At 38.1% G+C, this 13,828-nt stretch overlaps 2 protein-coding genes across 2 annotated transcripts in view; both read right to left on the bottom strand.

The window, feature by feature from the left end:
• pck2 (phosphoenolpyruvate carboxykinase 2 (mitochondrial)) overlaps positions 1-13,828 on the bottom strand; it is a 235,473-nt gene that overhangs the window by 85,789 nt on the left and 135,856 nt on the right. The window lies entirely within an intron of this gene.
• LOC113028805 (sialoadhesin-like) lies at positions 963-4,942 on the bottom strand. The gene is made up of 6 exons (XM_026179258.1): positions 4,596-4,942; positions 4,361-4,436; positions 3,820-4,203; positions 1,720-2,025; positions 1,377-1,637; positions 963-1,288 (listed from the first exon to the last, which is right to left on the bottom strand). Exons 2-6 carry the CDS (start codon positions 4,431-4,433, stop codon positions 1,212-1,214), a joined length of 1,101 nt encoding a protein of 366 aa, XP_026035043.1. The 5' UTR covers positions 4,434-4,436; positions 4,596-4,942; the 3' UTR covers positions 963-1,211.

The raw sequence follows: 13,828 nt of genomic DNA, 5'->3' as shown, positions 1-13,828 counted from the left end.
TTGCAGTTTTTTGATACTTTTCCTTAATCCTTCGATGTTAAATGCATCTCACTGTGTTGAATGAGTGTTTAGGATAATTATTTTGTATGTCTTGCTTTGTGGTACATAAGAATGAATGAGATTTGAAAAATAAAATGTAATATTGTTACACCTTGTGAGTCCATATGCGTCTTACTTTAATATGGAAAAATGCCTACCATTTATAATCTGGAACAAAATAAATAAATAAAATAACCCCAAACCAACTGCAGAATCATTGGTCGCTGTTTTATTTTGTATTCTGACTGAAAGACCCTGATGATATGTGGAATTACTGGAATTCTTTGTATTTCTAGGACAGCTTGACTCTGAGGAAGTTCTTTCACAGAGTTTATTCACAGAGTGTAAAAAAGTTCAGTGAAGAAGATGTTGATGAATGTCAGACTTTGCAGTTAAACACTTATAAATTTAACACGTGTGTCTTAGGCATTTTTTAGTCAGCAAAGCTTTCCACAACATCAAGCAAATAAAATCCAAGAATTTGAATAAAAGATTTAATAATTACATTAATTCCAGTTGTAAGGTATTGCCACTTCACATTTGCAAATGTAAAGAACACAAAATACAACTTATTAACTGCTTAATTTCATAATTGTATTGTACATATACAATTAAAATAAAGGGTTATTCTATTCTATTTGATAAGGCAGAGTTCTTAATTTAATATTTTTTAATAAAACATGCTTTAATGGCAACCCCTTAATTTTCACTAACATTTTGGCAAAATCCCACTTTGTCAAAAATTGTACTTAGTTTATTATTGTGTGATGAATCAGAAGTATCACAGTATTGCATTTGATCTTTACAGAATTGCTTTCAGGATGGTTTTGTTGCATTTGGACATCATTTGAACAACATTTTTGTTAACTCTGATACATTTATACCAAGATATCTAACATACAAATAAATCACAGGAGAGCACACACAGCATCTGAGCATGGAAAAACTGTATAAACATGATCATAAACAAAGGAGCTATATTTAATCACCAGGAAGAAATAAACAGCAGTTAAATTGAGTACAGTATTTAATTTAGATTTGAGAAAAATTAAATGTGATTTGAAACAAATATTTTTAATGTGCAGGTAACATATTTGTGTCAGCAACTTTTTTTCTGTTTTCTGCTTTGAAGTGTGATACTTACCAAACAAAAACCATTAAGCAGAATAACATTACAGAAGTAAGAGGTCAACAATCCAAATGATTCCACCAATAAGTGGCCACAGTGTGACTCCAGATGAAATGAGACCTAAAGAAAAGATCAAGTAACAACAATTAATTTTGCATGGACACAAAGAAAAACTCATTTGAGAACAGATCTTGGCTACAGCTGTTACCTGCAACAGTCACACGAATCACTGCTGATGTCTGATTACCCAGATCATTAGTGGCCACACAGTAATAAACTCCTCCATCTGTTACATTGAAGCTGTAAATCTCTCCTTCAGATGCTTTCACAGCTCCATCTCTGCTCTTCTTAAACCAGGTGAAGTTGCTGACTGGAGGTTTGGCTCTGCTGAAGCAGGTCAGGTTCACCCAGCTGCCTGCTGACACCAAACCTGATGGACTGATGGATGCTGAGGTGTCTTTAGGAGCATCTGGAGAAAAAAAAATGAAGTCCTTTAAACATTTTTTTAATGACAGGATAAAAAAACAACAACCAAACAACGAGTGTCTTACATGAAACACTGAGAGTCTCTTCTGTCTCTGCTGTCTTGGTGTCGTTTCCTTGGTTCACAGGATATCTGGCAGAGCAGCTGATCTTCTTTCCATCATGTGTGTCTGACAGAGTGATGTTCTGCTGGATTTTAGTTGTAAAGCTTCCATCTGTGTTTTTCTCTATTTTGTTGTGAGAGTCTTGTTGGAGATTCCAGGTGAGTTGAGGAGGGGAGTGTGGACAGGGAGTGAGAGCTGAGCAGGTTATAGTGACAGACTCCTTCTCCTTCAGATCACCTTGGATTGTAATATTGGGCCTCCAAGGAGAATCTGTGGTTTCACATGAAACATTTCGTTACACCAATAACGCAGGAAATAGAGTCAAGAAAAAGATGCAGATCAGTGATACCATTGGATAATAAAAAATATACACCGTATGTAGTGGACAAAAAGTATTTGCATACATTTTTAACATGTTTTTAATTTTTCGTGGTTCTCTAAATATGTTTGAAGAACTAAAAAAATGTGTGTAAAAAAGTAAATAAGATATTGTACAAAATACCATTGCAAACTATGTTATGATTTTCAATCGCTGTCAGAGAACAATGCTCTTTTTGTATCTCATTGTAAGCACAGGCAATAGTGGAGAACAGAGAGAATCGCAGTAGGATTCTAGTTTGTGATGACCATTAGTTATTTTCCTTTGAAATCAACTTGTTATACAAACATGAATATGCATTCACATTGTGTATTTTGCATTATTGCATTCATGCTTTAACTGATATTTTAATTTGTTGCTTTGAGTTTTACTAGAAGGAGCCACTAAGAGTTTTTTCTTCATTTGCATGATTTTTTTTCGATTTTTAATTTTCTGTTTTCTTGCAGTTTTGCTGAAGGCTTGTTCATTTTTAAGGGCTTTGCACAAGTAGCTTAAGGTCTTCTGAACAAGATGGTTATTGAACTCTGTGAGGTTTGGATAATATGTGGTAAATATATCTGTTTGTTAACAGTGTGAAATATAGTTCGTATTTTAGGTTTTAAAAACTGTGTTTACTATACACTGTAAAATAAATTGTAATATAAAAGTATTTTACTGTGTATTTTACAGTTTTGCACTGTTCTTCTAGAACATCATTAAATTTACATCAATAGACTGTGATTTTACATTTCAAATGTAAATTAACGTAAAATCACTGTAAATCTAATAAAACATAATTTTCTTGTTTTTTAAATGCATGTCTGTACATATGCATACTTAGATTGTTAAAATACATTCACAAATGTATCATCATTTCACCAATATTTGTCCGTTATTTGAAAGATTGAACTGTTAAATTCAAATGTAATGCTATGGAAAAATATATAAAATGATTCTTATAAACTTTTTTTACACCAAATAATAATAATAATTATTGTTATTTAGGGCGATCGTGGCTCAAGAGTTGGCAGTTCGCCTTGTAATCAGAAGGTTGCCAGTTCGAGCCCCAGCTCAGAGACTCTCGGTCGTTGTGTGCTCGGGCAAGACGCTTCACCTACCACCTACTGGTGATGGCCAGAGGGGAATTATAAAGTGGAATTGTAAAGCACTATATGAATGCAATCAATTATTATTTAAACCAACTGTTAACTGTATATTTTTGTACATTTCAGTATTATTATTCATATTGCCGCATTCATTGACCTTGTTTATAGGTAATTTCATTGTTTAATCACGTTAAAATGTTCTTAATTTAATGTTTAAAAGCACTTGAAAAAGGCAAAATCCCATGTAAAATTAGGCAACAAACTGTATTGTCATTACTGAAAATAACCGTATTTTTATGAGAAAGTTATTTTCTGTTATTTTCTGGTATTATTTTGGCTCCCCAGCTGCCGGAATATTACTTTTTTTTAGGATTTTTTTTTTTTTTACGGTGTAGAGCACTTTTGAACACATTATGAATAGTTTTTTTTTTTCATCCCCCATGTCTTTGTTTCTCATGAAATGAAGTTACAATTTTCCATTACAAATCAATTAAACAGGTTGATTTGCACATTTGACCACAACTGCTTTGTGTTGTTTACACAAAAGTTGTAGCTGTTTAGGATTTATGTTCTTAATAAATTGAAAGAAAACTTTCTCACCTTTAATTGTTATTTTAAGAGGATCACAAACAGCTGTTGCTCTGTAGGGCCAGTTCATAATTCTGAAGTAGTATGTGTTTGTATAATTTGTGGTTAAATTGGAAAACAGAGTGGTGCAGTGTTCCTCCTTCAGGTTTCCTGTAATGTTCATTGGATAGATGTTAACTGTCCCACTGCTGTTGAAGATCTCATTGTTTGGATGTGCAAAAATATCAGAATGATTTTTAATCCACACTCCAAACACAGGTCTTGTGCTGTCAACCTTTTCTGTTCCAATTTCACTAAAGTTACATGGGATTTGTAAACAAGATCCACTCAGAGCTTCCATCTCTGTTGGTGCAGTGATGAACAGGTGTGAATCTTGAGGACAAGCAGCCAAAGTGCCTGGAAAAGGTAAGAGCTAAATTAAAAGGTGCAAATCTGAATGAAGATAAAATTTATAATGACAAAATCAACTCCAAGAGCCATGGATTTACTTCGTAAAGTATATCTATCTTCACTGATCTTTCAGACTATAAATGACTGTAATGAGACGGCTCACTTGGAATAAGGAGGAGACTCAGTAACATGATGTCTGTCATGATGTTCACAGACTGGACTGTCACAAAACTCATCACCTGGAAAAAAAATATAAAAAGCCATAATTAGACAAATAAAAGATTAAAACAGAAAATCATGTCACAAATTTCTAAACCTAAGGAGTAAATTTAGGCAGTTACTTTTTAGAGTATTATACAATTTTATATAATTACTATATGTAAAAAAAAAAGTCTTACCAAATGATCAGGCTGCTACAGAGGAGAGACGACAACGTAAAAGTCAATGTGTGATTTTAGCAGAAACAGAGTGAGTGAAACACTTCTCAGTTTAGATGTTGTAATGTCAAAGCAAACAGGCCTGTGATGCTTTGGGCTTTCTGTCGTTCTTTATTCAGTCAGTCTTTTTATGTTCCCATCATGCACTCTGCTGACACTTCAGATGCTGCCACTCCCACCTGTCACCTGTCCTGACCCTCCTCTCACATTTTAACGTGTTCCTCATTCCCTCAAAATGTCCCTCATACATAAAGCTGCTCATTTCCATCAGTTGTCTTTTTACTTGTCTTTGTCTGAGCTTTCCAAAGATGTCCAAAGATTTCCAATTTTTTTATTCCTGCCAATTCTGAGCTTCATTTTCTGTGACCACTGGCTACTTTGACCTTTGCATACTTGTTTAATAACGTAAATTTAGACTTTTCATTTTATATCCCACTCCTGAGTTGTACTCTTAGTCCATAGATCTGATCACTTAAGACAATAAAATAAAAGTCTCACTTTTCTGTGAATAATAAAGAGCGAACTCAAGTTCATTACAGTATGTGTATGTGAGTACATCCTGCAAAGGCTGCCAGTCTATCTCATGGCAGTTAACCATTCAGGCTCACATTCACAGCTATCTAAATCACCAGTTAATCTACTGGTCTACACTATCTGCATGTCTTTGTATTGTGTAATGAAGCTGGAGTACCCAGAAAGAACTCACAGACAGGCCCTGGCTGGATGGTGGATTCATACTCACGGCCTTCTCGCTGTGAGGCAGTGGTTAGTGTCTGTGTAACTGTTTTATCATACTGTTTTATCACACTTTTAATATATTTATAGAGGTGCTTTTTATGCTAGCCTCCCTGCAGTCATTTGGACAAGTTTCTTGTTATTTAAGACATTTATTTCCATCTTCTTCTATCCTCCTCTGTCCTGTGGCAGTCAAATCCCAGCACAGAGCAGCTGATCTCTTCATAGTTTTCTTCCTCTGCTTATTTTTTAATTGACAGTTCTTAAGTAACCTGCTCTTCATTTATTTCATACAAGAAAATAAATCATATGTGATCTATCATATAGACCTTCTAATTTTGTAACCACCTGTTAGATATTTTAAAGTAAAAGAACAGATTGCTCAGGTACAGGTACTATTGTAAAAAAAAACCGATCTGAAGAGAGAAGGAGAAGTCTGTTGAGCTTGATGCTTTAGCTTTTACTACCTGTAAGTCCAGAGAGAATTTCTCCTTCTTTATCTGGGACTGGAGACTTTTCCTTGTTCCCATCTTGAGACAATATCTCACATTTTGACTGTTTCTGCAGGACACTCACTTTTCCGAAGTCTGGTTTTTAATCTCCACTTGGGAAAACAACTTGTGCCCTTTGGGTAGTGACAGATTCCTAGAAATTAGCTGTCTCTGATAGCTCTGGTAGCTGGCTTCGTCTTTAGAGATAGGGCAAAGAGCGGGTCCATTCAAGAGGGGCTCAGTGTAGAGCCACTTTTTCACCATATCAAAAGAAGCCAGTTGAGGCGGTTCAGGCATGTGACTAGCATGCCTGCAGTGGACCTTTTGGGTGGGGTAGAACCCAGGTACTCTGGAGAGATTTGGCTGGATAGATATAGGTATATAGCATGTGTCACTTTGAGTTTGATTGATGCCTTTGACCTTGGGACTTTCCCACCTGTCACCTGACTTGAAGTTTTGTTGCATCACTGTTCTGGGTAATACACCAGATCAGGGATGCATCAGAATCTTTGGTCAAAGCACATATGGCTGCTTATAGACACAGATTGATCATGGTAGTTAGCCTGCTTCTGTCAATTTTTCCTATGTTTTCTGTTAAGTAAGTGTAGGTGGCAGCTGGCCATTAGTTGGAGCTTGGAGGAGGCAACTTTAAACTGGGACCTGACATGACTGGCATTGCTCTGCTTAGTTCCTACTGCAGTGATCCTGTTGCTTCTACTCATACTATCCTATTCTGTTATCTTGTAATATTGTACATACGTCAAAGGTTTAACTGACTGATGAAATACACATTGCTACACATATTATGCACATTATCAGACACATTATTAACTTTCTAAGCTTATTGAATACAAAGTATTCAGCAGCAGTCATGATAAGAAAGCGGCTTGATTTAACAAAGGAAAACTTTCTTCTTGCTCCATGATCAACCTCCAACTGTTAAATGTTTACTCAATATTACTGCAATGTAACAACAAAGTCAGTTTTTTCTAAACCCAAAACATCCCTTTCACATTCCCATAGACTGGGGTTGTCACCGAATTAGCTTCTGTGAGAAAAAAAAGGCTTTAGGTACTGACTTGCTTTTAGAACCAGCCTTAAGTGGCCTTTAGAGACACTACAGTTTTTACTGCAGTGTAAAAACTGTAGGAATTCCTCCTCTCTATACTTACACTCAATGAGCTCCTCCCTAACAAATGCCAAGTTATTTTCTCCATACTGTTTATATGTGCGTGTAATTTCATCGCAAAAATCCAACATCGGTGTACTCAAGTGCATAAGATGGAAGACAATTAATTCTGAAAAAATACAAACCAAGAGTTGTTTGTTGACAGTATAGTATTTTTTTTAACCTCTTACCACCCACTGGGTCCCTGGTGACAGGCTAGCCATGTCAGATGCCGGTCATTTAAGCGACCAATAATTTTTTGGAATTTAAATTGTGCTGACTCACTTTGTTCAGCACAACCCAGAGTAAAATGAAACATAAAACATAGTAGAACTTATTTTGTTAGACACAGGAACAATTCGAGCATCTTTTTTGGGAGCCAAGCCCAGGCTTAAAAGTTTTGCCGTACCCCTGGGACCAGCGCAAAGTTGTGTGGCAGGTCCTGGCATGGAAGCTGAGGGTCCAGCCAGCCGGAGAAAAGACCGGTTGATGCCTGGATGTGCATTGGAGCCGCACTACCCCCACAGCGCAGACTTTGCTACCTGCACAGAGCGTTTCAGGTGTTGCTTATGCAAAAGAGAATTGCAACAATACAGCGTGTTTCTCTACTTCAAGACACCTGCAACCTTTCACACAGTAAGCATGTCTGTTATAGCCTGCGCTTCATAAATGTCTGTTTGATTATTCAAACCTGGTTTAAAACGTGACTCATTTGTTGTTCAAAAACCTTTCCTCTTGATAAGGAAAGTTACTGGTTTAAAAATATATGTATATTTTCAAGTTTTTAGCTGGATGTGAAACATATGATAAACTCTTGAGCATATTTATATTGCAAAATCCATAATGGTTATGGCAAAATCTTTACCATAGATCATTAATAGGGAACAAAAAAAAAGAGGAAAGGAGGATAAAGTGTCACTTCAGCAAAGCTGCTGGGAGACAGAAGTGTTCACACGTTTTTAACAAAAGGCTTAAAACACAAAACTCTAATATCAGTTACAACTGGTAAGATGATGAGTTTTACTTCTCACTGTCCACATTATGGTATGCTACTTTTGCTCTGTGGGACTGCAAAAATGTCTTTGTATTGATGGTATAAACCAGACTTTGTACTTTTTTACTGTTTTTTCTTCTTTTGTTCACTCCTAGGCTGATAAAAAATCCAAAGACATTCGCTAACCACAAACACAGAACCCACTAACTAAATAACTATTAGCCTTACCTTCTGCTTGGATTTTAGATGTATTCCTCATGTTTACAGTCAGTCTACTATATAGGACTTGCTGCTTACACCCTGAGTTACACAATGAGTCTTTCAGATGTCCACAATGGAATAACCAGCTGCACACGTAGTTACACTGGACACCGCATGGTCTTATTTTTATTAGCCCTCGACTCAGTGGCAAAATGCTTACAATTAGTTACGGGGTCAGTTTCCTTTTCATCAGAATTATTTGCCTTCATCCAGACATAAGTTGAGCAATGGTTTTTACCAATTTCTCATTAAATCATAAAGGGAAGCTGGATTTAAAAAGAACATGGGATGTAAGTTAAGGAAATACAAATATAAGTGTGACTATGGAGCACATCTCCTTCAGCGTTCATGATGACCCAAGTGGATGACATCAGGTGTTTCTCTCAGTCAGCTGACCAACTGTCTAGGGAAAAAAATCAGCTAATAGTTATTTAGCTAGTGGGTTCTGTGTTTGTGGTTAGTGGATGTCTTTGAATTTTTTATCAGCCTAGGAGTGAACAAAAGAAGAAAAAACAGTAAAGATGTAGACTGTGAAAGTCTGGTTTATACCATCAATACAAAGACATTTTTGCAGTCCCACAGAGCAAAAGTAGCATACCATAATGTGAACAGTGAGAAGTAAAACTCATCATCTTACCAGTTGTAACTGATATTAGAGTTTTGTGTTTTAAGCCTTTTGTTAAAAACGTGTGAACACTTCTGTCTCCCAGCAGCTTTGCTGAAGTGACACTTTATCCTCCTTTCCTCTTTTTTTTGTTCCCTATTAATGATCTATGGTAATTAATAAAGATTTGTCATATTGTCCCTATAAAACACCATGTTTTTATAGAAATTATTATGATACAGAGATTTAGATTCTTGTTGCACGTTGTGCATGAAGTAAAAAAGTAATTTTATTAAGAGTGAATGTACTTTTATGTTTACCAACAGCTCGCGAAGTCCTCGGTCCAAACTGACTTTATAGTTTATAAATGTCAACTCAGAAAGCTCCTGTCGTGACCTCTCATCTGCAAGCATGCACAAACACACACACACACACACACACACACACACACACACACACACACACACACACACACACACACACACACACACAGATTTGTTTCTCTTTTCATGTATATCCTACTACTAAGATGAGTGATTGAAAAAGAAAAACAGCTGTTTCTATAAAGCAAAAAGGAGAAAAAAAAGATTTCTAAAAAGGGAAATTTATTTTATTTATTTTTATTTTATTTTAATTTTCCTCAAACGTGTCAAATATATATTTTTATGTATATTTAAATGTCCACTGAGCTGTGAGCCATGGGGCGGTAATGCACTTTAACATTGGTTGCCAACCAAGAAGAAGAAGAAGCTATGAGCCAGGAGGAAGGGGGTGAGTGAGAGAGGGATTCGTTTATGCTACGATTCAGCACAGCAAGGGCGGGGGTGAGTAACTCAAATATGCTGTTAGCATGTTAGCTGAGCGATGCTACTGTGAACTGAGGAGCTATTATCTTGATGTGAGTTTCTACTCAGGGTTTTTTTCTTCCAATTCAGAGCAGAAATGTTTTTCTTAAGAAACTGGCTGTTGTTTATTTTCCCCACAATTTTAATTTAAAGCTAGATATATTTCTACTGATGAAAATAGTTTGCTAACAGCAACAGGGATGAGTCAGTGAGTCAGTTGGGCTTGTGAATCATGATTCACGAGTCAGTAAAGTGATTCTCGAGTATTGAACAATTCGTTCACAATTCACACTTCACTATAAAGAAGAACTCAGTAAGTACAAACAACCATAGTTTAAGGACATTTTCTAAAATAAAAAGGATTCATCATCTGCAGTTTGTGGGGGAAAAAAAGGTGTCACATTAACCCTTTAAGACCTACCATAGAACCAAATCCGCCACAGCTTATATTATATTTTTACATGCTGTGGAGCCATTTTTGGGAGCATTTCAAGTTGCTATACATCAATACAACCATTATAGCCCAAATTTTAATGATATGTATGCATTAAGTGCATAGTAATTACATAAATTGCAAAAAAGTGCAATAAACTACAAAGAAATTTAAAATCGTTTTTGTTTTTTTAACATATATTTCTAGTTAAAGAAATTTAAGAGGCTTATCCCTCAAAATTCTAAATACAAAAAAGTTGCACAAAATAGTTTCCTACCACAGGAAATTTACTTTAAGTGTCTTCATAGTTTTATTTTTGAAATACACCAATTTTTATATACTGCAGGAAAAATGAAAATAATTAAATAATAAATAAATAATAAATAATAATAATAAAGAAACGACACAGAAAGTCATAGAGTCAAACATAACTTTTAAAAACACCAGCTCATAAGGTCCTGATGGTAAAAAACTACATTTCCACAAAATGACGTCACTTCCGGTTTCGGGCAGGTCATGGCGGACATGCGATAGTTCACGCTGATGGATGTAGGAAGTGTTACAAACAGCTGATCGGATCGGCAAAGCGTGTTTCTGGAACATTATGTTTTTGTTGCTGCAAGTGCATTTTATGCAGTTTTTGCAAAGCTTTATGTGGAATATGTCTGTGAAGGTTCTCAGTCATCCAGGTCATCGTAGTCAAAGGAGCTTGCAAAGAAAAGTGTCTGGACTTCTTTAAGTTGCTTGAAGACGTTTCACCTCTCATCCGAGAAGCTTCTTCAGTTCTAAGGTCAAATGGTGGAGAGTCCCAGATATAAACCTAGTGGGAGTGACCCCCACAGAGGGACAAAAGGACCCCCTGATGATCCTCTAATCGCCTGAGCCAAGGTGTGAAACTGGGCGTGGGTCCCAATCAGCCAGAGTTTCGGGTGTGTTCATTGTGAAACCTGGCCCCACCTTATCATGCGAATTCCTGAGGTCAGATGGCCCAGGATGTGAGTGGGCATTAAGGCGTCTGGGAAGGGATCTCAAAACTGGATTATAGATGGCAGACAGTTGGTGTCGTAAACCCCCGCCTCTGTCCAAAATGTGAACATATATGTGGAACTATATGTGGAAGGAAACTGTGACCGAGGACAAGCTGATGGCATAAGATGTAAGTACAACTCCTCCGGTTTCATATGAAAAAAAAATTATTGCGCTAGCTTACGTGGTTGCAGTGCTACCGGGATTTAAAAATAGTTACGCAAAACAGAGCGTGCCCGCTCCGACCGGCTTTAAAGGGTTAAAAACAAATCAGTAGATTCACAAATTATGGATACAGACTCTTTTCAGCTATAGAGGTAGAGGTACACTTCATGTACTGATTAACATACAGTTCAAAGACTTGCATTAGTGTGCGCACTTGGGCACCTTTTATTTAGCGTGGTTATAACATTATGGATTTTGCTATATAAATATGCTCAAGAGTCTATCTATCTGTTTGACATACAGCTAAAAACTTGAAAATATACATGTATTTTTAAACCAGTAACTTTCCTTATCAAGAGGAAAGGTTTTTGGACAACAAATGAGTCACGTTTTAAACCAGGTTTGAATAATCAAACAGACATTTATGAAGCGCAGGCTATAACAGACATGCTTACCGTGTGAAAGGACCTTTATGCTGCGCACTGTGACTCACAGCAATGGTCCCGGGTCAGCCCTGACTTTGTGTTAAACTAATCCTAAAGTAATAATGTTATTTCTAATCACTGATATACCACAACTTTATCCTTTCAACAGCTAATGAAAGTTAGGGGACCTAGCTTCTATCGGATATTTATATAGAGATCCTCCAGCTTCAAACTGTATCACCCTTCAAGGACCTGAAGCTCCATAAAGCGCCCCTCCGACAGCCAAACCCATCTGTTCTCCGATTGAATAGTTAATTTTGTGATTGACATGACATTGACCAATCAGATGAAAGGAAAAAAATAGGCTCAAAATTTGTAGTTGAGTGCAGAGTTTCACATGTATTTTTTGGCTAAGTCCACATACAATCTTTTTTACACATACAAATCCTGATTTAAAAGTACAAAAACTGATTTACAAGTACAACATATTTATGACCACAATTTGAGCCCATAGTCTTTTCTCTGGCTGGCTGGACCCTCAGCTTCCATGCCAGAATCTGCCACACAACTTCGCGCTGGTCCCTGGGGTACGGCAAAACTTGTAACCCTTAGTCCGGCTCCCAAAAAAGATGCTCGAGTTGTTCTTGTGTCTAAAAAAAAAAAGTTCTACTATGTTTTATGTTTCATTTTACTCTGGGCTGTGCTGAACAAAGTGAGTCAGCACAATTTAAATTCCAAAAAATTATTGGTTGTTTAAATGACCGGCATCGGACATGGCTAGCCTGTCACCAGGGACCCGGTGGGTGGTAAGAGGTAAAAAAAATACTATACTGTCAACAAACAACTCTTGGTTTGTATTTTTTCAGAATTAATTGTGTTCCATCTTATGCACTTGAGTACACCGATGTTGGAGTTTTGCAATGAAATTACACGCACATATAAACAACGGACTCGTTCCCGGTGGGTGATGGGCTCCGCCAGGGCTGCCCTTTGTCACCGGTTCTGTTCATAATTTTTATGGACAGGATTTCTAGGCGCAGCCAAGTGGCGGAGGGCTTTCACTTTGGTGGCCTCAGAATCTCATCTCTGCTTTTTACGGATGATGTGGTTCTGTTGGCTTCATCGGGTGAGGGCCTCCAGCTCGCACTGGAGCGGTTCGCAGCCGAGTGTGAAGCATCGGGAATGAGGATCAGCACCTCCAAATCTGAGGCCATGGTTCTCAGCCGGAAAAGGGTGGAGTGCCCACTCCGGGTTGGGGATGAGTTCCTGCCCCAAGTGGAGGAGGTCAAGTATCTCTGGGTCTTGTTCGCGAGTTATGGGAGAAGGGAGCCGGAGATCGACAGACGGATTGGGGCTGCGGCTGCAGTAATGCAGACGCTGCACCGGTCCGTCGTGGTGAAGAGGGAGCTGAGTGTAAAAGCGAAGCTCTCAATTTACCGGTCGATCTACGTCCCTACCCTCACCTATGGCCACGAGCTGTGGGTAGTGACCGAAAGAACGAGATCGCGGATACAAGCGGCAGAAATGAGCTTCCTCCGAAGGGTGGCTGGCCTCTCCCTTAGAGATAGGGTGAGAAGTTCGGCCATCCAGGAGGGGCTCAGAGTTAGAGCAGCTGCTGCTCCACATCGAAAGGAGCCGGCTGAGGTGGTTCGGGCATCTGACAAGGATGCCTCCTGGGCGCCTCCTGGGTGAGGTATTCTGGGCATGTCCCACCGGGAGGAGGCCCCGGGGCAGACCCAGGAGACGCTGGAGAGATTATATCTCTCGGCTGGCCTGGGAACGCCTTGGTGTTCCCCCGGATAAGCTGGAGGAGGTGGCTGGGGGTGGTCTGGGCCTCTCTGCTTAGGCTGCTGCCCCCGCAACCTGGCCTAGGATAAAGCGGATGAAGATGGATGGATATAAACAGTATGGAGAAGATAACTTGGCATTTATTAGGGAGGAGCTCATTGAGTGTAAGTATAGAGAGGAGGAATTCCGACCGTGATTTCTCATTCATGTACTCTGCATTGTGCATCGTATTGAGACTGTATATATATGTCCTTGTACC

Source organism: Astatotilapia calliptera, chromosome 9 (assembly GCF_900246225.1).
Source record: "Astatotilapia calliptera chromosome 9, fAstCal1.2, whole genome shotgun sequence".
NCBI lineage: Eukaryota > Metazoa > Chordata > Actinopteri > Cichliformes > Cichlidae > Astatotilapia > Astatotilapia calliptera.
The sequence above is the reverse complement of the archived record's forward strand: the minus strand, read 5'-3'. Positions and strand labels throughout refer to the sequence as shown.

What these genes read in the sequence shown, in the direction of transcription:
- LOC113028805 (XM_026179258.1), bottom strand. Translation starts at nt 4,433, where the DNA reads ATGAGTTTTGTGACAGTCCAGTCTGTGAACATCATGACAGACATCATG. An exon ending in TCTTAAAATAACAATTAAAG is followed by an intron (nt 2,026 to 3,819) that starts GTGAGAAAGTTT and finishes GTGAAACCACAG; the next exon opens with ATTCTCCTTGGAGGCCCAAT. An exon ending in GATTCGTGTGACTGTTGCAG is followed by an intron (nt 1,289 to 1,376) that starts GTAACAGCTGTA and finishes TCTTTTCTTTAG; the next exon opens with GTCTCATTTCATCTGGAGTC.